The sequence below is a fragment of the Cinclus cinclus genome, chromosome 20 (assembly GCF_963662255.1).
Source record: "Cinclus cinclus chromosome 20, bCinCin1.1, whole genome shotgun sequence".
Classification (NCBI taxonomy): Eukaryota; Metazoa; Chordata; class Aves; order Passeriformes; family Cinclidae; genus Cinclus; species Cinclus cinclus.
Window position 1 is genome coordinate 11,357,588 of NC_085065.1, and position 25,100 is coordinate 11,382,687.

The following is a 25,100-nucleotide window of genomic DNA, read 5'->3' on the forward strand; positions in this document are numbered from 1 at the left end:
GGAGGGACAGTCTGAACACACACACAGACACACACACACACACACACACACAAAAAAAAAATCACCTCTTCTAGAAATGATCCCTGGATTAGCCAGGGATAAAGACAACAACACCAAAAGCAGGGAGACAATCCCAGCATCACTGACAGAGCAGTGGCACACAGAGCCTGCTCAAGGGATGGGCTCTGCTCCCAAATCCCAAAGGGGATAAAAAGGAAAGGAAAAAGGAAAGGATAATTACAGAGCAGCGATACCACCGGCACAGCCTCACAGCCAGGAGCACTCCCAGCTGGAAAACGCCAGGCTGGGGGAACAAAACTGTCATTAGGGATAAGCACGGGCTTGGCTGGGAATCAGGAAAGCCTCAATGGTAAATTGGAGAGGAGATAAGAGCAGAACAAGGGCTGGGTGTAAAGAAGAGCTGACACCACAGACAGGCTGCTCCCAGAGCCGTGCCAAGACAATTAGGTGGCAAATAACTCTCCGTGCCACAGACATTATTTTAAATCCTGTTCACAAAAAAAAAAAAAAAAAATCCTTTAGATATTCCACTCGATTTATCATTATTGAATTTCTTAGTAAAGCTGCGGGGCAAAGATTCTGCCAAAAGTTTAATTACATGTGTGCAGCCTGCTGCATTTTTCATATCCTCTGCAGCCAGCACTGGAGAAAAGATAAATGGCTTTGAGTGTGGCTTAAACTGCTGCTGAAGTGAAAAAAAAACCGACTGGCTCCTTATCAGCATGTGAAATGGCTTTTTATTTTTGATTATTCCTTAATGAAAACTGTTTGCATTAGCCGTGAGCTCAGCCTGGGTGCACAAACAGAGCGGGGCTCTGTTGACTCTGGGCTCCAAAGCCCAGCTCCTGCACGCCCTCAGCTCCCAAATCCCAAGCTCTGCAGCTCTCCAGCTTTCCACACCTGCTCCAGAGCCCTTCTTATTCTCCCCACTTAGGCCTGGCTTTAAGCTGTCCTAATCCCTGGGGTTCAGAGCCTCCCCCTGGCACAGCTTCGGAGCCCACGCAGCCCCTCTGAGTGGGTTTAGGACCTGTTTTAGTCCTGGCTTAGCTGCCAAAACCCTGCAGACAGCTCAGGGAGGGCAGGAGGGGCTGCTCCCCTGTGGCACAGGCTCCTTCTCCAGGCAGCATCCCAACATCTCCTCTCCCCATGCTGGAAAAAACTCCCCAGGGACAACCTGGAGCTTCCCTTGGAAGGGGAATTCCCATTCCCATTCCCATTCCCCATTCCTATCCCCATTCCCATTCCCATTCCCCATTCCTATCCCCATTCCCATTCCCATTCCCCATTCCCCATTCCTATCCCCATTCCCATTCCCATTCCCCATTCCTATCCCCATTCCCATTCCCATTCCCCATTCCCATCCCCATTCCCCATTCCCATCCCCATTCCCATTCCCCATCCCCATTCCCCATTCCCATTCCCCATTCCTATCCCCATCCCCATTCCCATTCCCCATTCCCCATTCCCATCCCCATTCCCATTCCCCATTCCTATCCCCATCCCCATTCCCATTCCCCATTCCTATCCCCATTCCCATTCCCCATTCCTATCCCCATTCCCATTCCCCATTCCTATCCCCATTCCCCATTCCCCATTCCCATCCCCCATTCCCCATTCCCATTCCCCATTCCCCATTCCCATTCCTATCCCCATCCCCATTCCCCATTCCCCATTCCCCATTCCCATCCCCATCCCCATTCCCATTCCCCATTCCCATTCCTATCCCCATCCCCATCCCCATTCCCCATTCCCCATTCCCCATTCCCATTCCCCATTCCTATCCCCATTCCCATTCCCATTCCCCATTCCTATCCCCATTCCCATTCCCCATTCCCCATTCCCATTCCTATCCCCATCCCCATTCCCCATTCCCCATTCCCCATTCCCCATTCCCCATTCCCATTCCCCATTCCTATCCCCATTCCCATTCCCCATTCCCCATTCCCATTCCTATCCCCATTCCCATTCCCCATTCCCCATTCCCATTCCTATCCCCATCCCCATCCCCATTCCCCATTCCCCATTCCCCATTCCCCATTCCTATCCCCATTCCCATTCCCCATTCCCATTCCCAGCCCCAAGGCCTCCTCCACTTCCCCATTTTTCCTTCTGCCTCTCCAGGAAAGGCTCTGCAGCCTTCTCCAGCCTTGGGGGACTCTGGGGATTCTTCCTCCAGCTGAACTTCCAAGGGCTGGGCTGCTTCAGATTTGTCATCTCCCATCTCTGAGGTGTGGGAGGAGAGGCAGGATGCACCACAGCCTTATTAAAATCCTTAATTAACTGCTGCTCGCCAGGCTGCGGGCGAATTATTTGGGAATTATTATTTGTTTGTGGGAATTATTCGCTGTTGATGAATATGGGGAAAGGCAGGGAAGCCTCAGAAATGTTCTTGTGTTGGGTAATTCCAATTCCAGAGGGGCTCAGAGCTCAGCTAACACCTGGAGGGAGCAGCACAAAAGCTGCTCCGAATTCTTCTGCAAGCCCCACAAAAAAAAAAACAAACCTCCACCTCACAGCCTTCCTTATTCCCTGCAGCTGGAATTCTGGGTTATTGCTGTCCCAGGAAAAGCAGGAGAGTCGAACAGCTTGGGATTGTGCAGGCATGGGGGAAGAGAAGGGACAATTTCTCAAAGAAATGGAAAAATTCTCAAAGAAATGGAAAAATTCCCCAAAAAAATGGAAAAATTTCCAAAAAAAAAAAGAAAAAAAATTCCCAAAAAAACAGAAACTTTCCCAAAGAAACAGAAACGTTCCCCAAAGAAATGGAAACATTCACCAAAGAAATGGAAAAATTAAAAAAAAAAAAAAGGGAAAAATTCCCAAAGAAACGGAAACTTTCCCAAAGAAATGGAAACATTTCCTAAAGAAACTGAAACATTCCCAAAGAAACTGAAACATTTCCTAAAGAAATAGAAAAACTCCCCAAAGAAATGGAAAATTTCTCTTTCAGGAGCTGCCATCCCTTCCCTAGGAGCACAAAGGAATTGCAGTGAAATCCTCACCTTTAATGGCTGGGATAAATCAGGATAATTTGGGAAATGATTCCCAAAATCTCCACAGACAATCCCAATCCCTCACCTTTAATGGCTGGGATAAATCAGGATAATTTGGGAAATGATTCCCAAAATCTCCACAGACAATCCCAGCCCTCACCTTTAATGGCTGGGATAAATCAGGATAATTTGGGAAATGATTCCCAAAATCTGCACAGACAATCCCAGCCCTCACCTTTAATGGCTGGGATAAATCAGGATAATTTGGGAAATGATTCCCAAAATCTCCACAGACAATCCCAATCCCTCACCTTTAATGGCTGGGATAAATCAGGATAATTTGGGAAATGATTCCCAAAATCTCCACAGACAATCCCAACCCTTCACCTTTAATGGCTGGGATAAATCAGGAGAATTTGGGAAATGATTCCCAAAATCTGCACAGACAATCCCAACCCTCACCTTTAATGGCTGGGATAAATCAGGATAATTTGGGAAATGATTCCCAAAATCTGCACAGACAATCCCAACCCTCACCTTTAATGGCTGGGATAAATCAGGATAATTTGGGAAATGATTCCCAAAATCTGCACAGACAATCCCAGCCCTGACCTTTAATGGCTGGGATAAATCAGGAGAATTTGGGAAATGATTCCCAAAATCTGCACAGACAATCCCAGCCCCTCACCTTTAATGGCTGGGATAAATCAGGATAATTTGGGAAATTATTCCCAAAATCTGCACAGACAATCCCAGCCCTCACCTTTAATGGCTGGGATAAATCAGGATAATTTGGGAAATGATTCCCAAAATCTGCACAGACAATCCCAGCCCTCACCTTTAATGGCTGGGATAAATCAGGATAATTTGGGAAATGATTCCCAAAATCTGCACAGGCAATCCCAGCCCTCTCCAAAAACCCTTCAGCTCGGAGCACATGGAGGGAATGGGATTTATCAGGTGAAGCATCTCCATGGATCCACAGAGATCCTGGATGGGATCCCAGGGAATCATCCCAGGAATGAACTTTGGATATTGAGAATTTTAAATTTTTCTCTGCTGACCCCCAAGAATTCTCTGCTTTGCAACTCAGGTTGTGGAGAAAACTTCCAAAATTGAGTGGCAGAACCAGGATCACGAGCGTGGAGTTTGAATAAAAGTGTGTGGGGGGGAAATGGGGGAAAATTCACAATTTAAGGTCTTAAAATAAATTAATATTTAGAAAGCGAAATGGAAGTTTTAAGGCAAAAGTTTTGTCCTTCTTCTTCACCTTCCTCTTCGTGGGTTTGGGTGATCTTGTTTAATTGGATGGAAAAAGCTGCATTGAGGGTCACGGGTGGTTAAAAGTAAAAATAATTTAGGTGGCTTTTCTTAATTGGGCAATTTGGCCTTAAAAGACCTTGTAGGAAGAAAAATACATCTCCATTTTTAGCTTGTTAACTACAAGTGCTGTAAAACTCACTGTAACATAGATAAAAATTAATAAACATCTGCGTCCAAATAAGAAATGCCATCTCTTGTGCATTCAAGCCCAACCCTGGCAAAAAATAAAAATAAAAATAAAAAATAAATAAAAATAAAAATAAATATTAAAATATTAAAATAAAAATATAAAAATAAAAATATAAAAATAAAAATAAAAATAAAAATAAAAATAAAAAATTAAAATAAAAAATTAAAATAAAAATAAAAAAATAAAAATAAAAATAAGAATAAAAAATAAAAATAAAAATTAAAATAAAAAATAAAAATTATAATAAAAATAAAAAATAAAGTAAAAATAAATAATTAAAATAAAAATAAAAAATAAAAAAATAAAAATAAAAAATAAAATATTAAAATAAAAATTATAATAACAATAAAAAATAAAGTAAAATAAATAATTAAAATAAAAATAAATATAAAAATAATAGAATAAAAATAATAAAATAAAAATAAAAACAATAAAAATAAAAATAAAAATAAAAATAAAAATAAAAACAATAAAAATAAAAATAAAAATAAAAATAAAAATATTGGAGCCCCACAGGATGCACACCATGGCTCAGCACGCTCTGCTCCCTGAGGATTCCACTCCTGTCTTCCCTCAACTTTCCCTTTTTTAAAGGACTTTTCCAAGATTTACTGACAGCCATGCCTTCCCTCGACTATTCCTGGTTTTTAAAGGCTTTTCCAAGGACTCCACTCGTGTCTTCCCTCACCTTTCCCTGTTATTTAAAGGCTTTTCCCAAGGATTTCACCTGTTTTCCCTCAGCTCTCCCTGGTTTAAAGGCTTTTTCCATGGATTCCAGCCATACCTTCCCTGGGTTGTGTTTTTGGGTTTTTTTAAGGCTTTTCCCAAGGAATTCTGGCAGCTCTTGGAACTGAATCCACCAGTGCCACTGCTCTCCCAAGTGTACCCAAATCCATTCCTCCTCTTCCTCCTCCAAACTTCCCCAAATCCTCGTTTTCCTCCCCCTTTTTCCCACCGCAGCAGGAATTCCAGGGAGCACAGAAGGGATGCTGAGGAGCAGATGGGTCTTAGGGAGCATCTGCTGCCACACAGGGAACGCTGCTCTTATCTCCCACCCCCAGAGGAATGAAAAAAATAAAATAAAATAAAAAAAAGGTTTTAATTAGCTGCAGTAATTAAGCACAGCACCTTTTGGGGGATGGCTGCCAGCCCCAGGTACAGGGAAAGCTGCAATTCTGGGATCCCACCTGAGCTGGAAATGAAACTTCCAGGAAAAAACCTGCTCTGCTAAGGAATGAGCCCCCAAAAATGGGAGAAGCCAATTTCTTGGGAAGTTTACACTCAAGACAACAACAACAAAAAAAAAAATGCTGGAAAAGAGGCTCAGTGGAGCTGCCCAACTATGGTCAAAATAAAGATTTCTTTTATTAAAAATAGCTTTTATTTACTGCTAGGAAGGCTCAGGGTGCTTGAGCAGAGAGCACAGGCTTCCCATGCTCCCGGAATTCAGTGGGAATGGGACAGCCAGGAGCCCCCTGTGCAGGGTGTGTGACTGCAGCCCCGTCCTGCTGGCCCAGCCCTGGCTTCCCACATGGGACAAACTCATTTTCCAACATTTCTGGCACATCAAAGCCTGTGCTGGGGTTTTCAGAGAAAGAAAAACAGGGGCTCGGAAAAGGCTGCTCCCTTCAATAGGATTGATTCCCATTTGATCTCATGGATTTTTCCTGGGATCTGGATGGAGAAGGTGCTGGAGCACCAGCCTGGACTGTGCCAGCAGCAGCACTGGTCCCATCAGCTCCCTCCTGCCCCAAACTGGGGTCCCAGGCACCAAAAACAGGGAGTTCAGCACCCAAATTCCTCATGGATGGCACGTGGAGCACAGCACCCAAATTCCTCCTCAAACCTCACCCAGAGCACAGCACCCAAATTCCACCCCAAACCTCACCCAGAGCACAGCACCCAAATTCCTCCTCAAACCTCACCCAGAGCACAGCACCCAAATTCCACCCCAAACATCACCCAGAGCACAGCACCCAAATTCCACCCCAAACCTCACCCAGAGCACAGCACCCAAATTCCACCCCAAACCTCACCCAGAGCACAGCACCCAAATTCCACCCCAAACCTCACCCAGAGCACAGCACCCAAATTCCTCCTCAAACATCACCCAGAATCCAACACCCAAATTCCTCCTGAATGACACTTGGAGCCCAACACCCAAATCCCACCCCAAACATCACTTCAGGAACAATCCAGCCCCAAAAAGAGCCCCAGAAGCTTCCAGCACCCCCCAGAATCCCCCACTGGGTGGTGGAAATGTCCCTGGCAAGGCACAGGAGCTCACGGTGACAGTGCCACCAGGGCTGTCCCCAGTGAAGGTGACACAGCACGTGGGGACAACACGTGGCCCAGCAGAGGTGCCACGAGCTGGCAGCACGCAGGATTAATTCCCAAACCCTCCCTGACCTCACAGCTCCGCGTTTTGGGATTAATTCCTCGGGCAGGAGCGGCGGCACCACGCTCAATGTCATTACATGCACCAGGTCCTTTTAAGCAAACGAATTCCTGCTCCCTTCCAAGAGCTCCTAAAAGAGTTCCCAGTAGATGAAGTGCTGGGCTGAATCATTTGATGCTGAAATTTTACACATCCCAGTTAATTTAATCACTTCATTTCCGAGGGCTGAGCCGCGCTCGTGTCTCGCAGCCTTGGCAAGGGAGCAGCTCTTGATGGGAGAGGGATCAGACACAGAGAGACTGAGGGGAGGCAGGGAAAAAACCCCACGGCCTCGTCCCCACTTGAAAAGAAAAGTGGGATTTTATCAGGAGCTGCCCAGGAGCCAGGCAGCACCAGGCTGGGATGAGGACGGGGCTGGGGGACGGGGCTGGTGCTGATCCCCCTGAGCAGCCCCGGGGCACTGGCAGAGCCTTCCCTGCCATTCCCGTGGGATCCTGTCCCCATTTTCATGGGATCCTGTCCCCATTCCCACGGGATCCTGTCCCCATCCCTACAGATCCTGTCCCCATTCCCGTGGCATCCTGTCCCCATTTTCATGGGATCCTGTCCCCATTCCCGTGGGATTCTGTCCCCATTTTCATGGGATCCTGTCCCCATTCCACACGGGATCCTGTCCCCATTCCCGTGGGATCCTGTCCCCATTCCACACGGGATCCTGTCCCCATCCCTACAGATCCTGTCCCCATTCCCATGGGATCCTGTCCCCATCCCTACAGATCCTGTCCCCATTCCCGTGGGATCCTGTCCCCATTCCAAACGGGATCCTGTCCCCATCCCTACAGATCCTGTCCCCATTCCCGTGGGATCCTGTCCCCATCCCTACAGATCCTGTCCCCATTCCCGTGGGATCCTGTCGCCATTCCCACGGGATCCTGTCCCCATCCCTACAGATCCTGTCCCCATTCCCGTGGGATCCTGTCCCCATCCCTACAGATCCTGTCCCCATTCCCGTGGGATCCTGTCCCCATCCCTACAGATCCTGTCCCCATTCCACACGGGATCCTGTCCCCATTCCCGTGGGATCCTGTCCCCATTCCCGTGGGATCCTGTCCCCATTCCCACGGGATCCTGTCCCCATTCCCGTGGGATCCTGTCCCCATTCCCGTGGGATCCTGTCCCCATTGCCACGGGATCCTGTCCCCATTCCTGTGGGATCCTGTCCCCATTCCCACAGGATCCTGTTCCCCAGGAACACCTGCACACAACCCAGCTGTGCCGTGCCCAGGGAGGTTCCAGCAGTGCCCCCCACACTCCTGATTTAATCCATTTATTTCCATCTCATTCCCATCTTCCCTGCATCCTTCCCTCCTGCCTGTCTTTTTTAATTAGAGCTGAAGTGTGGAAATCCACAGAGCAGGAATTTGGGCTGGCACAGGTTCCAGGAGCAGCCACCAAGACAAACACAGCCACACATCCCAGATGTTGGAATCTCAGAATAGAACTGCTTATTCCCACTTGGATTTCACCATTCCCTTACAGCACTTCCAAACCAGGGACAGGATGAGCAGCTCAATTCTTGCTCTCCATAATTCCTTTCATTCTTTCCTCCTGCAATTCCCACTACCCAAAGTCACCTGCTGCTCCTTTAATTCCAAAAGAACACGGTGGTTTCAGCTGGAAAAACTCTCTTTGCACGTTAATTAAACTATTTTAAAAGTGAAAATAAATTAATGGAAGTATTAGATCCCAGAGGTTTAAGTAGAGATGGAAGTGCCCAGCGGAGCGGTGCCCATAATTATGGAATGATTTGGGTGGGAAGGGACCTCAAAGCCCACCCAGTTCCACAGGGACACCTCCCCCTGTCCCAGGCTGCTCCCAGCCCTGTCCAGCCTGGCCTTGGACATTCCAGGGATCCAGGGGCAGCCACAGCTCCTCTGGGAATTCTTTTCCAGGGCCTCCCCACCTTCCTAGCCAGGAATTCCCTCCCAATACCCCACCTACCCCCAGCCCCTGGCAGCTCAAAACTCCTTCTCCCTGCACACCAGCTCGCTGCAAGCCAATTCCTAGAAGGAATTCCTCCAGGCCCAGGTTGCATTTGCTGCTCAGCATCTCCCAGTGCTCTGGGATAAATCCACATCTGGAGAGACACATCTGGAGTTCCCATCCTCACCCCCCACCCAGCTCCAAATTCCCACTCTGGGGCTGGCAGGACTGAGCACACACCTGGGAAAAGGGGCCCCCTCTCACAGCTGGAAAAATAAAATTAGGAATCGATTTCTGAGGAAAATAAATAAAGTGCTCCTTTGTTCTCAGCCCTTGGACTCACAAAATCAATCCCAGCTCCCTCTGGAGGGACAAACAGATTGGATTTTTGCCCGTTCTCCAGGAATAACCAAAGCATGAGGCTGCTTCCAGGAGCACAATCCATCGTCCAGGCAGGGGGGTGGGATTGGGATCCCCTGGGGGTACCACATCCCCCTGGAGGAATCACACCCCAGGATTCAATCCCAGCAGAACAACAGGATTTTTGCACACAAACTGGATTTCAAAGGGACTGTGGGATGGGAAGAGACCAGGTGGGATCCCACATCCCTGAATCCCCCACAGAGGGGCTGGACCCCAACAAATCCCAATCCCAACAACGGGGAGGAGAGCAGGAGATTCCCCATCTCCCACTTCAGAGGAGCAGGAAAACCCTGCCAGGGAGGGGAATGGATTAGAAGAGAGCCCTGCTGGCTGAGCAGGAGACACTTCCCACATTCCTGACAGGTTTTATTCCGAGTGCAGCTCCCTCCAGCCCTGTTCAATGTTTCATGTTCCTATTTCAGGGATAAAAGCAGCGAAGCAAAGCCAGGGCTGGGAGTGACGTGGCCAAAGGGAGGATTTGGGAAGACAAGGCTCAGGCTCAGGGCCTGGGATTTTTATTTCCATAAACTCTGATTTATGGATCTGGGATGAACAGCTCTGAAATGAGAACTCCTGTCTCTGGCAGAAGTAGAAAAAGGCAGTGGCTCCAGCCCAGAAATCCGGGATGGCTCCAGCAGGATTCCCTCAGCACTTCCCAGGGGTCGGACAACATCTGTCCCCACACAAGGGACACAGACCCTGCCCAGCATCGTCCTCACACCCATCCCAAATCCCAACCGCCATGGGCTGGAGCTGGGGGAGGGCAGCAAACACCACCCCAAAATCCATCCCATAAAAAACAACGGGAGCTGAGCCACCCCTGGGGTCTGTGGCAGAAGGAGCTGGGATCTTTGTTCTCCTCGGAATCCAAAGCAAATGGATGTCCCTGAGCCCGAGGTGGGAATGCAGGGATCGCTCAGCCCGAGCCCAGCAGGGCGGGAAGAAGAGGGGGAAAAAAAAAAAATTAAAAAAATCCTCTTAATGTGTTTCCATAAAGGATCATTCTGCAAAGAGCTTCCCATGGAACAGCCCTGGGCACTCAGCAGCCAGGACGGCCCTGACAGCCCCAAAGCAGCAGAACCCCGGCAGGGAGCAGGAAATGATGGATTTTTTTTTATTTTTTTTTTTCAGGGCTTTGGCACCCTGGGCACAGCCAGTGACCCTCCCTGCCCCCTGGGAAAGATGCACCTGGGAAAGGATGGAATCAGGGGCTGGGTGACACCTTTAAGCTCATCCACTTCCACCTTACTGCCACGAGCAGGGAATTTTTCCCTACCCCACGTTGCTCCCAGCCCCATTTCAAACAAAAAAAACCAAAAAAAAACCAAAAAAAAAACCAAACCAAAACAAAAAAAAAACCAAACAAATAAAAAATAATAATAACAATAATATCAATAACAATAATAATAATAATTTTCAAACCAAAATAATTCCCCAAACTGCCTCTTCCTAGGATGGGACTCCCAATCTCACCCTGGACAGAAATTCCAGGCTGGGAAAAAAAAAAAAAAATAATAATCCCCAGAAACATTTCCATGATTAATTTGTAAATCCCAGCACCTCCTGTGGATGCTGTGAATTCCCTCCCAGCTCCAGGGAGCAGGGGAGGCACCAGCCCCTGGTTCAAAGGGATGCCAGATAAATAAATGAGCCCCGTTTTAATTACACTTAATTGGAAATTCAGCCTCATCCCCCTTTCAGGCATTCACACCATCTGCTGCCACACATCCAGCTTTGAAGGGAAGCAATCCCAGTTTTTCTTCCCCCTCTCCAGAGGCTCCTGGGGTTGGAGTTTTGTTGTTGAGCATCACCCAGGAGGTGAAATTGGGGCCTGGAGCTGCTGCAGATGGGCAGGGACCTGCTCAGCTCTGGGCCTTGCAGATAACACAGAAACACAGATGAAGAAGCTGAAAGCAAGATAGGTCAGAAAGAAGCAGGGTTTAGAAAATGAGAATCAAAATAAAAATCTAAGTGGAAAAAAAAAAAAATTAAAAAAATTAAAAGCCAAAAGAAACTCGAAACGGAAAGAAAAAGAGGTTGAAATAAAAAACAAAGTCAAAATCAAATAAAAAACAAAATCAAAATAAAAAAAAATCAAAATAAAAAACAAAATCAAAATTAAAAAAATCAAATTAAAATACAAAATCAAAATAAAAAAACAAAATCAAAATAAAAAAATAAAATCCAAACAAAAAAAAAACAAAATTAAAACAAGAAAAAAAACAAAATTAAACCAAGAAAAAAAACAAAATCAAAATAAAAAACAAAATCAAAATAAAAAAGCAAAATCAAAATAAAAAATCAAAATAAAAAAACAAAATCAAAATAAAAATAAAAAATCAAAATAAAAAAACAAAATCAAAATAAAAAAAATAAAATCCAAACAAAAAAAACCAAAATTAAAACAAAAAAAACCCCAAAATCAAAATAAAAAACAAAATCAAAATAAAAAAAATAAAATCCCAAAAAAAAAAAATTTAAACAAAAAAAAAAAACAAAATCAAAATAAAAGTCTGGAATCGAAATTAAAACCCAAAATCAAAATAAAAAATAAATCAAAATAAAAAACTGAAATCAAAATAAAAAAAACGAAATCAAAGTAAAAAAACAAAACCAAAATAAAAAACATATCAAATCAAAAAACTAAATCAAAACAAAAAAAAAATCAAAACAAAAAAAAATCAAAACAAAAACAATCAAAACAAAAAATTAAAACAAAAAACAAAATCAATAAAAAAACAAAATAAAAAAACAAAATCAAAACAAAAAAAATAAAAATCGAAAATCAAAATCAAAATAAAAAATCAAAATAAAAATAAAAAAGACCAAAATCAAAATAAAAAAAACAAAATCAAAATTAAAAAAAAATCAAAATTAAAAAAACAAAATCAAAATTCAAAAAAACCAAAATCAAAATTAAAAAAAAAAGAAAGTGAAGGTAAAAGGAGGAGGAGGAGGAGGAGGAGGAGGATGAGGAGCCCCACTGATTTAAAAAAATAAATTCAGTGCAAACCCCCCAGTGCCATTGAGTTAAAGAGCAATTCGAGCACAAATCCATGAGCCCCACTGAAATAAAGAATAATTAAGAGTGAAACCCCCCAGCCCCACTGAAATAAAGAATAATTGAGGTGCAAAGCCCAAACCCCGCTGATTTAAAGGGTAATTATGATCTGAACTTGGCTTTTACTCAACAATCAATACTTGTATCTGGGAGAGCTTCCTGGTGGGAGGGGGGAGGAACTAAACCATTGATTTTTATTTTAGGGAAAAGGCATTTTCCATCATCCTGTGCCATATACCACGTGCAAGGGCATAAAACAGAGGCCTGGACATGAACAGTGAGCTCAGGACATGGGGAACTGCAAGGAAAACGTGGGGAAATGGAAACCAGGTGGGAAGGAAACCACAGCACAGGTCACATCAGCCACTCGGGGAGAGGGACAGGGGAAAAGGATCCCAGCTCCTGGAGAAGGAGAAAAGGATCCCAGTTCCTGGAGAAGGAGAAAAGGATCCCAGCTCCTGGAGAAGGAGGGAAAAGGATCCCAGCTCCTGGAGAAGGAGAAAAGGATCCCAGCTCCTGGAGAAGGAGGGAAAAGGATCCCAGCTCCTGGAGAAGGAGAAAAGGATCCCAGTTCCTGGAGAAGGAGAAAAGGATCCCAGCTCCTGGAGAAGGAGGGAAAAGGATCCCAGCTCCTGGAGAAGGAGGGAAAAGGATCCCAGCTCCTGGAGAAGGAGGGAAAAGGATCCCAGCTCCTGGAGAAGGAGGGAAAAGGATCCCAGCTCCTGGAGAAGGAGAAAAGGATCCCAGCTCCTGGAGAAGGAGAAAAGGATCCCAGCTCCTGGAGAAGGAGGGAAAAGGATCCCAGCTCCTGGAGAAGGAGGGAAAAGGATCCCAGCTCCTGGAGAAGGAGAAAAGGATCCCAGCTCCTGGAGAAGGAGGGAAAAGGATCCCAGCTCCTGGAGAAGGAGGGAAAAGGATCCCAGCTCCTGGAGAAGGAGGGAAAAGGATCCCAGCTCCTGGAGAAGGAGAAAAGGATCCCAGCTCCTGGAGAAGGAGGGAAAAGGATCCCAGCTCCTGGAGAAGGAGGGAAAAGGATCCCAGCTCCTGGAGAAGGAGAAAAGGATCCCAGCTCCTGGAGAAGGAGGGAAAAGGATCCCAGCTCCTGGAGAAGGAGAAAAGGATCCCAGCTCCTGGAGAAGGAGGGAAAAGGATCCCAGCTCCTGGAGAAGGAGGGAAAAGGATCCCAGCTCCTGGAGAAGGAGGGAAAAGGATCCCAGTTCCAGGAAAAGGAGGGAAAAGCATCCCAGCTCCTGGAGAAGGAGAAAAGGATCCCAGCTCCTGGAGAAGGAGAAAAGGATCCCAGCTCCTGGAGAAGGAGAAAAGGATCCCAGCTCCTGGAGAAGGAGAAAAGGATCCCAGTTCCAGAAAAAGGAGGGAAAAGGATCCCAGTTCCAGGAAAAGGATCCCAGCTCCTGGAAAAGGAGATTTTTATTTTGTTTTGTGGCTCCTTTTTCCTCAGAGCAGGGCTGGGCTGAGCTCCCCACATTTCACAGCCACTCCTCCAAACCTTCCTTAGGGTGACTCCAAATTATTCCCATCCCCACCCAGCTATAGAAACAGCTCCAGAAAATAAATAAATAAATTCCTGTGCTGGCTGAATGGAGCCAAACCAAGCTCTGCTCCAGGGGTTGCAGCAAAACAATTGTTGGTTTGGTTTGATAAACCTTGAAATTTTAGGGTTTCACTGCACTGGAGTGCTTCACTCTGTGGCAAATTTAAACTTTCCCCCACTCAGAGAAGGAAAAACAGCAGAAATTGAGCTAAAATTCAGCTCTTCTCCAGAAATGATAGGTCAGATTTCCCTTTAGAACAGATTTTAAAATGTGAAATAACTGCTATTCATGTCAATTAAAAACACTCTGTTCTTCAGGAACTCTGGCATTTTGATCTGGATAATAAAGTGGTTAGCTTGTGAAATGGGAACAGGGGGAAAAGTGAAATTAGAAAAGGTAATACTGAATAAATTTTGTATTTGTTCAGAGCATTTTATAGTGCTATAAAAGCTATATAGTGCTATAGTATACTATTTATATATATAATATTTAAAATACTTAACATCTAGGAGCCACTAGAGCTGCTGGGCATGGAGAGGAGTTTCTGAGGAATTTATTTCATCCAGCTGCAGCATTAAACAGACTGGGAGGTGCATCCAGGAAATTAAATTAAACCTCCTTGATAACAGTGCAGGGAACTCAGGCTCCATTTGGGGGAAAAATCCCACCAAAAAATAAATAAATAAATAAATAAATAAATAAAAAATGCCTGCAGCTCCTGGATGAAGAAATCCCCCTGGAATTAAAGATGCCACCTCCAGAGCCCCTGGAAGGGAAAACATTTCCTGAAAGATCAGGCTGCTGGAGTTGGAAATCCTGATTTTTATATCCAGAATAACCTGCTCTGTTTGCTTCACTCACGGGGGTCCTCTGCAAGGAAATGCAAACAAGCCCAGGGCAGCAAACACCAGGTGGTTTTCCACGCTGTAAAGTGAAAATCCCTGATGCCAGGAGCAGGGCAGGGACGGGGTACAAGATCTCTGAGCAAAGCAGGAATTCCATCACTTCAGCAGCAATTATGTGTCCCCATTTCATTTCCTTCTTTGGAGCCCTGGCTCCATAAATCCACATTTAGTCTGGACTATAAAAGCCAAGCACGGAGCCCAGGCTGGCAGGGGTGGTCAATAATGATTTGAAACGCTTCAGAAAGGGGCAGCAGGATTTTTATTTTATTTCATTTTATTTTTTTTTAAATCAATACTGACATTGCCACGGGCATTTATCACCCAGGCTGCCTCCAGGTGAATTATGGCTTGGGAAAGGGGCAGTTCTGTACAGGGAGCAGGGTGTGAAGGTGTCAGAGCCATCACAGGCTGAGCTGGGATGGAGGAAAACTAGGGAGCAGCCTGATTTCAGGGAATTTCATGTTATATAAGGAGTACATATTCATACACTCCTAAAATCCACATGATTAATATGAATATTGTATTAAAAATATAATATACAAAATATAATGAAGAATATATAATGTAGAATATATAATGCACAATATATAATGCAGAATATATAATGCAGAATATATAATGCAGAATATATAATGCAGAATATATATTGTACGATATATAACGTACAAAATATAATGAAGAATATATAATGAAGAATATATAATGAAGAATATATAATGAAGAATATATAATATTATGCTCCTAATATTAATATAATTAATATCAATATATTATATATATTAAGGAGTTTCATGTTATATAAGGAGCATATATTAATATACTCTTAATATATAGCTAACATGTATATAATATTAATATATAATGTATAATTAAATTATTATATATTATATAAAACATATTTTATATGTTGTAATGTTAATGTTATGCTCCTAATATTAATATAATTAATATTAATATATTCCATCCATTAAGGAGTTTTCATGTTATACAAGGAGCATTTATTAATATACTCTTGATATAATTAATATTAATATCATATTAATATGATATAATACAGAATTAAATAATTGTGTGATGTATTATATAAAATATATTCTATATGTTGTAATGTTAATGTTATGCTCCTAATATTAATATAATTAATATTAATATATTCCATCCATTAAGGAGTTTTCATGTTATATAAGGAGCATATATTAATATACTCTTGATATGATTAATATTAATATCATATTAATATGATATAATATGGAATTAAATAATTGTGTGATGTATTATATAAATATATTCTACATGTTATAATGTTAATGTTATGCTCCTAATATTAATATAATTAATATTAATATATTCCATCCATTAAGGATTTTTCATGTTATATAAGGAGGATATATTAATATACTCTTGATATAAATAATACTAATATCATATTAATATGATATAATATAGAATTAAATAATTGTGTGATGTATTATAGAAAATATATTGTACATGTTATAATGTCAATGTTATGCTCCTAACATTAATCAAATTAATATATTCCATCTCTTAAGGGGTTTCATGCTGTCTAAGTTCCAATGAAGATTTTGGGTGCACCCAGGAGGCCGTGGCTGAAGGAACGTGACCGACCCCAGGGTTTGGATCCATCGCTTCTCCCTCGCTGTGCTCAGGGAGGGAGGGAGGGATGGATTGAGGAGAAGATCCCCAGCTGCCCATGCTCCTGTGATTTCCCTTCACCACACATCAGGGCAAAAAAAATTAAAAAAAAAAAACCCTGAGATTTTCTCAAACCACGCAGAACAAATAGGGGGGGGAAAAAGGGGGATTTTTTTTTTTGGCTCTAAGGACGAGCCCCATGGATGTGCTGCCTCAAGCATCAGTGCCAAGCCCAAAATTCAGCTGCTGCTGTCGCCCTGTGTTGGTACCCAAGGGGTTTTTGTCTCCTCTTATGTCCCCAGCTCACTTCAGTGCTCTGATGCTCCACGAGCAGCTTCTGCTTCCTCTGCTGTGCAGCCCCCTCAGGCAGCCCTGGTGCCTGGAATCTTCCTTTGGAGGGGAAAAAATATGGCAAAAAAAAAAAAAAAAAACAAACCAAAAAAACGGGAAGGATGAGCTTAGGATGGATGTGATGGTGCTGAAAGGGGCCCGGCAGGTCCTGGCAGCACAGCAGGTCCTGGCAGCACAGCAGGGCTGTCCCCAGCTCACCCACCCCTGCTCCAGGGCTTTCCCAGCCAAATCCCCACCTCAGCCTCAGATTTGATGCAGCAGCTTCAATTTAAAGAGATAAAAAAATTAAAAAAAAATAAAAATAAAATTTCTAGGTAATGAGGTTTCTGTGTGGGGCCCCCAGAGCTCATTTAAGTAACGAGTTGCACAAAATTTCATTTCTGCCAGACGTGCCTGCACACACGGGGTCGTTTTTCCAGCTATTAAATCCATCTGGGTTTGCTCCCTGAGCAGGGATGCCAGGGCACCATCTCCTAAACCACAGCCCAGCAAAAGGCAGCCGAGTCATCCCAGCAAAGCCCGACTCCCTCCAGGAACATCAGCACTTCACACTCCTGCAGCCAGGGGCACCAGGGGATCCGGGAAGGGAAATTAAAGATGATCCAGTGCCATGGGACACCTTCCACTATCCCAACCTTGCCTCGGACACCTCTGGAATTCCATCCCAGCCCCTCCCAGGGAAGGATTTTGTCCTCCCAGGGAAGGATTTCTCCCAGACATCAATCCCAGCCCACTCCCTGTCAGTTTGAAGCTCCTGTCACTCCAAACTCCTGGAAAATCTCTCTCGAGCAGACAGACACACATCCCTGGCTCTGGGCTGCAGAGATGCTGCTGCTTCCCCAGACGTTCATTTGGGGTTTGGGTCAGCAGCCAGCACAGAAATTCCTGCTGTCCTAGGCACCGAGGCTGCTCCTGGCTGGGCACCAAAGGGATATTTGGGATTTTATCCAGCTCTGCACCCACTTTGCTGTGTCCTGCAGGGCCCCAGAGCTGTCCCTGCTGCAGTGGAGCAGGGGGATGTTCCAGGAGAGAGGAGGAGGCTGCAGGGAACAGCATCTCCCACTCGGCTCCAGAACGGGATCGGGATGTGAATCAGCAGCAGGAGGCATCAGCTGTTCCATACCCAGCTGCCCTGAGCCACAGCTCGGGTTTCCAGGTGCTCTGCTGCCTGGAAATCCTTTCTGGGAACAGCCCCAGAACACAGCGGGGTCAGACCTGGCCTCCAGCCCCGTGTGACCCTGCCCTGGCCATTTCCTGAGGATGGAACAGCTGGAAAACACAGCAGGATGGGCACAGCCCAGCCAGGGGGGTTTAGGAACAGGGAATGGGGGCACAGCCCAGCCAGGGGGGTTTAGGAACAGGGAATGGGGGCACAGCCCAGCCAGGGGGGTTTAGGAACAGGGAACAGGGGCACAGCCCAGCCAGGGGGGTTTAGGAACAGGGAACAGGGGTACAGCCCAGCCAGGGGGGTTTAGGAACAGGGAACAGGGGTACAGCCCAGCCAGGGGGGTTTAGGAACAGGGAATGGGGGCACAGCCCAGGCACAGCCCCTGGCATCCCAGAGGGTTCCACAAGCCTCCCAAAATTCAGAACAAACCCCCCTGAGCTCCATCCCCACACCTGCTGCAAAGCACAGAAATACAAATTACAGCCCTTGCCTACCCAGAGCTATCAGAGACAAGGTTGGATTCTCTCTCCCTTGGAGTAATTAAAGCCTGGTAATTATCCCACTCAAACAGAGTCTAGACAGGCTTTTCAGTGCAATTCAGGGCAAATCCACCCATTCTCCATTCCCCAGGAATACACACACCTTACTCCAGGCAGCCACCAGGCACTGCCAGCTTTTAGGAACTCCCAACATCTTTTCTTTCTATTCAGGACAGGCTGGAGCAGAGCCCAAGCAAACACCAGTGATGGAACCCAAAAGGATTTGGGGTGACGGGGAAGAACAGCCATGGAATGGTTTGGGTTGGGAGGGAGATTAAAGCTCATCCCCTGCCACCTTCACTAGCCCAGGCTGCTCCAGAACTCTGCTGATTGAGGGGGAAAAAAAGCAAAATTAGGGGTTTCTTTTCTCACCCCAGAGCAGGTGAGGATCAGGTGTAACTCCCACCTCGCTCTCCTAGGTCTGGCTCGGTGACAGCTACCAGGACCCCGGCTCTGAGTGTGAGACACCCCAAACCCTCCCACAGCCAGGCTGAAAATGCATTCCCAGCTCCACTGGAGGCCTCAGGCACACAGGCAGGGATGCAGCTTCCCACATTTCCCGACCATTCCCATCCCAGCTCCCTGCTCCTCAGCCCCATCCATCCCCAGGCACAACAAGGCAGCTGCTGCTTTGGGATTTTTCCTTTGTTTTCACAGCTTTAGCGATTTTAAAAGATGTAAATATGAAGGAAGGGTCAATGATTCAGCAGTGATTAAGCCTGAAATATTCCACTTAGTACCCATTAGACTTTGAAAACACCCATTATGTTCCCAGAGGTTCCCCAGAGCCCAGGCAGGCACTGCACAGCCCTGGGGAAAGCAGTTTTCTTGGAAGGAAGGTTTGGGGGATCTTGTGGAAATAACGAGTTTATTTCAGTAGAAAGAAAGGGAAAAAAAAAAAAGAAAAGACAATAAAAGAATTAATGTGTTGTAGGTTCTTAATACCATTTCCCCAGAGAGAAGGGAAAAAAAACCAACAAAGCCTAATGGAAATTTTCAATTCCCAAAACCATTTGCACTGTTATTGTCTGCAACTAAAAGGAGATGAACACATAAAAACCTCAGCAGCTCGAGCTGCTGAGAACTGTAGGGCTGAGCACTTCTGCTCTCCCTCGAAGAATAAAATTAAACTGCACCTGAGATGAGAAGTTCCCACCCCACAAAAACATCAACCCCTCCTGCAGCTGCCTCCAAAGGACTCGGAGAATGCAAAGCTCATTGCACCGAGCAGAAAAAATTCCTCCCATCCCTCTGGAAAAACCCAGGCTGCTGTTCCCAAATCCCGAGGATTTGCAGCACTTTAGGAAATGTGTAATTAAGCAAAGTGGTTAAATAAAAGAGGCTGATTTAAGAGGGGAGCAGTTGCTGCTCCTTGCTAAAGGAAGAGCCATTCCTTCAAATCAATCTGCTCCCAGTTGCACTCGTGATGTTTTCAACCACAACTCCAACCAAATAATCAGAGGAGGAATAAAATGAATTTACTAAATTACATTTGCTTTGTCTCCTGGAGAGCTGTTGAGTGGAGGAAGAGCCAATTGTGCTGTCTCAGGGGACGTGTCCCCACCACCCACCCCAAACACACCCTGGGGCTGCCAAAGCCCAAACAGGCACCCAAAATTCCTTCTTTAAAATCTGTTTAAAGGAGGAAAGGGCTGCCAGCAGGACCTGGTGTTCCACCCTCTGGCAGCCAGGACTGGATTCACCCCCAGAACGAGGGGGGACAGCCAGACCCCAGCTTGGACTGGGGCAGAGGCAGAGCTGGGCACGTTCAGCACTGGGAAAAAAGCTGAGGGTTTCACTCCTCCAGCACAGCAGAGAGCTCCTGATCAATAATTCATGGCCCAGACAGTGCAAGTGGCTTTGAGAGCTGCAGGGGAAACCAAGGGAATAGGAGAGAGCAGAGGGAGAGACATGGAGAGGGAGAGGAAGGGAAAGGGAAGAACCCTGGGCATGGGCAAAGCCCTGGAACTCCAAAGGCCCCTGGAACTCCAAAGGCCCCTGGAACTCCAAAGGCCCCTGGAACTCCAAAGGCCCCTGGAACTCCAAAGGCCCCTGGAACTCCAAAGGCCCCTGGAACTCCAAAGGCCCCCTGGAACTCCAAAGGCCCCTGGAACTCCAAAGGCCCCTGGAACTGCAGTGGCAGCCCCAGGGGAGCAGGGGGCTCTGGGCACTCTGGGGGTGGGATATGACAGGATGCTTGCCTGGCTGCAGCCCAGCTCTACCTATCCTGATGGACAGCTCGTTCTGGATCCACAGCTCGCTCCCCAGATCCCGGCCAGGCTCCTGCTCCTGCTTCTCCTTCACGGCTCGTTGCTCAGAGCCCAGGGCCAGGGCGGCGTGGGAAGAGCCAGAGAACCCCTGCAAGGCAACACAGACATGTCAGGACATCCCAGAGCTGCCCCCCAGCCTCCTGCAGCCCCATCCTGGGGCGCCCGAGGGTCGGGGATGGACGGGGATGTGGCACAGCAGCTTCTCACTGCACCCAGGTGTGTCACTCGGGATTGAAAGGGACATTAAAGTCCATTTAATGCCACCCCTGCCATGGGCAGGGACACCTTTCACTAGCCCAGGGCACTCCAAGCCCTGTCCAGCCTGGCCTGGGACACTTCCAGGGATCCAGGGGCAGCCACAGCTTCTCTGGGAATCCCATCCAGCCCTTCCTCACCATTACAGGGAAGAATTCCTTCCCAATATCCCATCCAGCCCTGCCCTCTGGCAGCGAGAAGCCATTCCCTCTGTCCTGTCACCACAGTTCCTGATAAAAAGAAACCCAGGGCGATGTTTCTGGATGTCCTCAGGTTCCCCAAACCCACCTGGAGCTACAAAACAAGGAGGAACCTCAGGACTGGAGGCACAAGAGCACAGCTGGGAGAAAAGAACGAGTCCCATGGCAGTGACCCTGTGTCCCCTTCTCCCTGCAGGGCTGGGAATGCAGGTGGGATCACCTGGAATCACCCCCAGGAGCATCCACAGGGAGGGATGTCCAGGTGGGATCACCCCAGGAAGGGATGTCCAGGAGGGATCTCACCTGGAATCACCCCCAGGAGCAGGGGTGTAGCCCTTGGGGTGAGGGCAGCAGAAGAAAGCTGCACCCCTGAGCCCAAGCAGTAACTGGAGCCTCACTGGGGGGGTCACACAAAACAAAGGTTAAAGATGAATAACTCCATGGGCTCCTCTCCCCTCATTTGCATAATGAGTCTGAGCAGGACTATTAATATTAATCACATATCTGCAGTTCAGCCCAGAGCTCTCACCTCCCCTAACCCAGCAACTCCAGGCAGAGGAGCTGGGATTAAATCCCTGGGGATGTGGGAGACCTTCCCCTCCCCTGCAGGAGCTGGGATTAAATCCCTGGGGATGTGGGAGACCTTCCCTTCCCTGCAGGAGCTGGGATTAAATCCCTGGGGATGTGGGAGAGCCTCCCCTCCCCTGCAGGAGCTGGGATTAAATCCCTGGGGATGTGGGAGACCTTCCCTCCCCTGCAGGAGCTGGGATTAAATCCCTGGGAGAGCAGTGATGCACAGGGGAGATTTCCAGCAAGACCTGGGTGATGAGACAGCAAAGGGGAATTTCACTTGGATCAGGAATGGGAGCTCAGGGGCTCATCCTGCTGCAGGCTGCTCTCCCTCAACAAGGAGGGAATCCTGTCACAGAATCCTGGAATGGTTTGGGTGGGAAGGACCTCAAAGCTCATCCCATTCCACCCCTCACTAGCCCAGGGTGCTCCAAGCCCTGTCCAGCCTGGCCTGGGACACTCGCAGGGATGGAACAGCCACAGCTTCTCTGGGAATGCCATCCCAGGGAAGGATTTCTCCCCATATCCCATCCATCCCTGCCCTCTGGCAGTGGGAAGCCATTCCCCGGTGTCCTGTCCCTCCAACCCTTACCCAAAATCTCCTTCCATCCTTGCTGTCCTGCTCCTGCTAAACCCAAACACATTTTCACCTCTGGAAAAGGGAGCAGCATCCCAAAAACAGCGATGCCCACAAACCTGCACCGAGGGGGAGGCAATTCCAGATGGATTTGGGAAGGTCAGGTCCCCTCCCTGCTGGCAGGGGACAATTTGTGACAATGTTGGTGACCTTCAGGAAAGCACAGAGTGATCCCAGCTGAGACTGCTCTGAGTCATCCCAGCCCTGAGCCTGCAGGAGGCCCTTAATTGGAAAGTGTCAGTGGGTTAAAAAACGTGGCAAAGAGATGAGGAAAGGCAACTGGCATTAATTAGTTCGTGGCAGTAATTAGCGTCAGCTGAAATAACCACGGGGGTTGATTATTTGCAAAAAGCGAGAGGCAGGGAGAGATTTGGACAGGAAGAACTTGGAGGAAAAACTATTCTGGGATGTGGGAGCTCCCACTGCACTCCTCTGCTGATGGAGAAGTTGTGGGATTGGGCTGACCTTGTGTGGGAAAGCCAACGAGGGGAAAAAAATACCCTAAATATTATAAATATATTTATATTAATATTTAATATAATATTTATGTATTTATATTAGTATTATAAATAAATTTATAATACATAAATTATTCTATTAATATAAATAAATTTATATTAACAAAAATAAATATCCTAAAGGTGTTCTTTATATGGGGAAAAAAGGGATCCTTTTAGATACAAAATGGGTATTCCTTTAGATTTTTTTAAAAAATATATCATTTTAGGAAAAGCAAGGGTGTGGGATCACATCCCCCTGCCCAGGATTTAATTGATCTGAAGCCAATCTTAAAAAGAACTGGAGAGTGACACCTCTGAGAAATAATCTGCTCTTCTCCTCCTGGCCAAGGGAGGAGAATGAATTCATAAAGAGATAGTGATGGACAGAGAGTGACCAGGGGAGATCTGTCACTCCCAAAGCTGGATGGAGCAGGAAGGTCAAGGATCCTGCTCCTGCTGGCTAAGACTTGAACAGGGAAAATGCCCTGGAAAAGGCTCAGCAAAACCCCAGGAAGCAGCAACTGATGGAGAAAGCACCACAATGGGGAAGAGAAACTGAATCCATTTTACTGCTGTCTTCCAAAAAAATAATAAAAATAATATCCCCAACTTGTCTGGGAGCAGATGGAGAGATAAGAGATAATAAAAAACCTCAGTCAGGTGGGGCCCAGAGGCTCCTGATTCACACTCAGCAAGTGATAACACAAAGAGATAACAGAGCAAGAAGGGAAGAGCAGAGGGTGGCTCAGGGCTGGACAGAGCCCAGGGCAGCAATTCCCATGAGGAGCCGTGGGGATTGGGAAGGAAAGGTCCAAAAATCCAGGGAAAAGACATCCCCAGGGCTCTGGAGCTGCAGGGATTGGGAAGGAAAGGTCCAAAAATCCAGGGAAAAGACATCCCCAGGGCTCTGGAGCTGCAGGGATTGGGAAGGAAAGGTCCAAAAATCCGGGGAAAAGACATCCCCAGGGCTCTGGAGCTGCAGGGATTGGGAAGGAAAGGTCCAAAAATCCAGGGAAAAGACATCCCCAGGGCTCTGGAGCTGCAGGGGAGCCGTGGGGATTGGGAAGGAATTCATCCCTGGAAATGTCCAAGGCCAGGCAGGACAGGGCTTGGGTGAGCCTGGTCCTGTGGAAGGTGTGTCCACCCTTAAGGTCTTTCCACCTTTAAGGTCTTTCCACCCCAAACCATTCCAGGATTCCATGAGAAGTCTGGCTTCTCCTTGCTGGTGATCAGGAACTGCCTCATCCCTCACCCTCTACTGAAGGAAGGCGTGAATTGCACTCGGGTGGGAGAAGGAAGGGATTTGCTGGAAATGCACAAATTCCTGTGGATTTGTTGGGGAAGGCGTTGGAGGCTCTGGCAGCCCAGCAGAGGAGCTGCTGCCTCTGGGGATTTTGGTGCTGTTTGGTTCCTTATGAGCTGTGTGGGATGTGGAGAGGGACAAATCCCCACCTGGGCTGGGGCTGCAGGCTGGAATTGGGCAGAAGGGGCTGGGGGTGCAGCCGAGGGCTCGCTCACGTCCGCTGAGCATCCAGAGGAAGCCGTGTGTTAAAATAAAATGATGGAAATAAAATAATGGAATTAGGCACTGCTGGCACGGCCCTGGCTCTTCAGCTGGGGCTGATGGATGGCTGCATCCCTGCTGCATCCTGCCAGCCCCTCCCAGAGCTCCCACATCCCAAAGCTCACCCTTCCCCACCCATTCCCTCTGCAAAATCCTCGCTGAGGGAATACTGGGGAAGGACGAGCTGTTCATTGAAGGTTTGTTTGCTTTTTCTGTCACCCTGGCAAAAAGCCTGTGGAAATCCACGTGGGAAGGGGGCAGGGAGTGGGAAAAGGGGTGGAACTGGTCCTGGCCGGGGCTTGATGAAGGTGTGCAGAACAGCTCCTGTTGATCCCAGCATTGCTGCAGACAATTAAAACCTCACGTTGTGGGGCTGCCTCCCTGGCACAAACCTCCCTGCTGAGGGTGGGAGAAAAATTAATTCCGCTCAGCACCCGGCTATGAAACAGGTAAATCTCCTCCCAGCAAACAACTGGGAGTGCATCCCCATCCTAACTGGTTTTGCTGGGCTCCAATTCCCCGCCTGGAACAATTATCCCATTG

At 46.8% G+C, this 25,100-nt stretch overlaps 1 protein-coding gene across 1 annotated transcript in view; it reads right to left on the reverse strand.

Moving 5' to 3' along the window:
* Nucleotides 1–25,100, reverse strand: part of SLC39A11 (solute carrier family 39 member 11) — a 74,878-nt gene that overhangs the window by 36,918 nt on the left and 12,860 nt on the right. Inside the window, exon 5 of the mRNA XM_062506105.1 lies at nt 20,763–20,919. Within this exon, the coding sequence (XP_062362089.1) occupies nt 20,763–20,919 (157 nt within the window). The remainder of the gene's footprint in view (nt 1–20,762; nt 20,920–25,100) is intronic.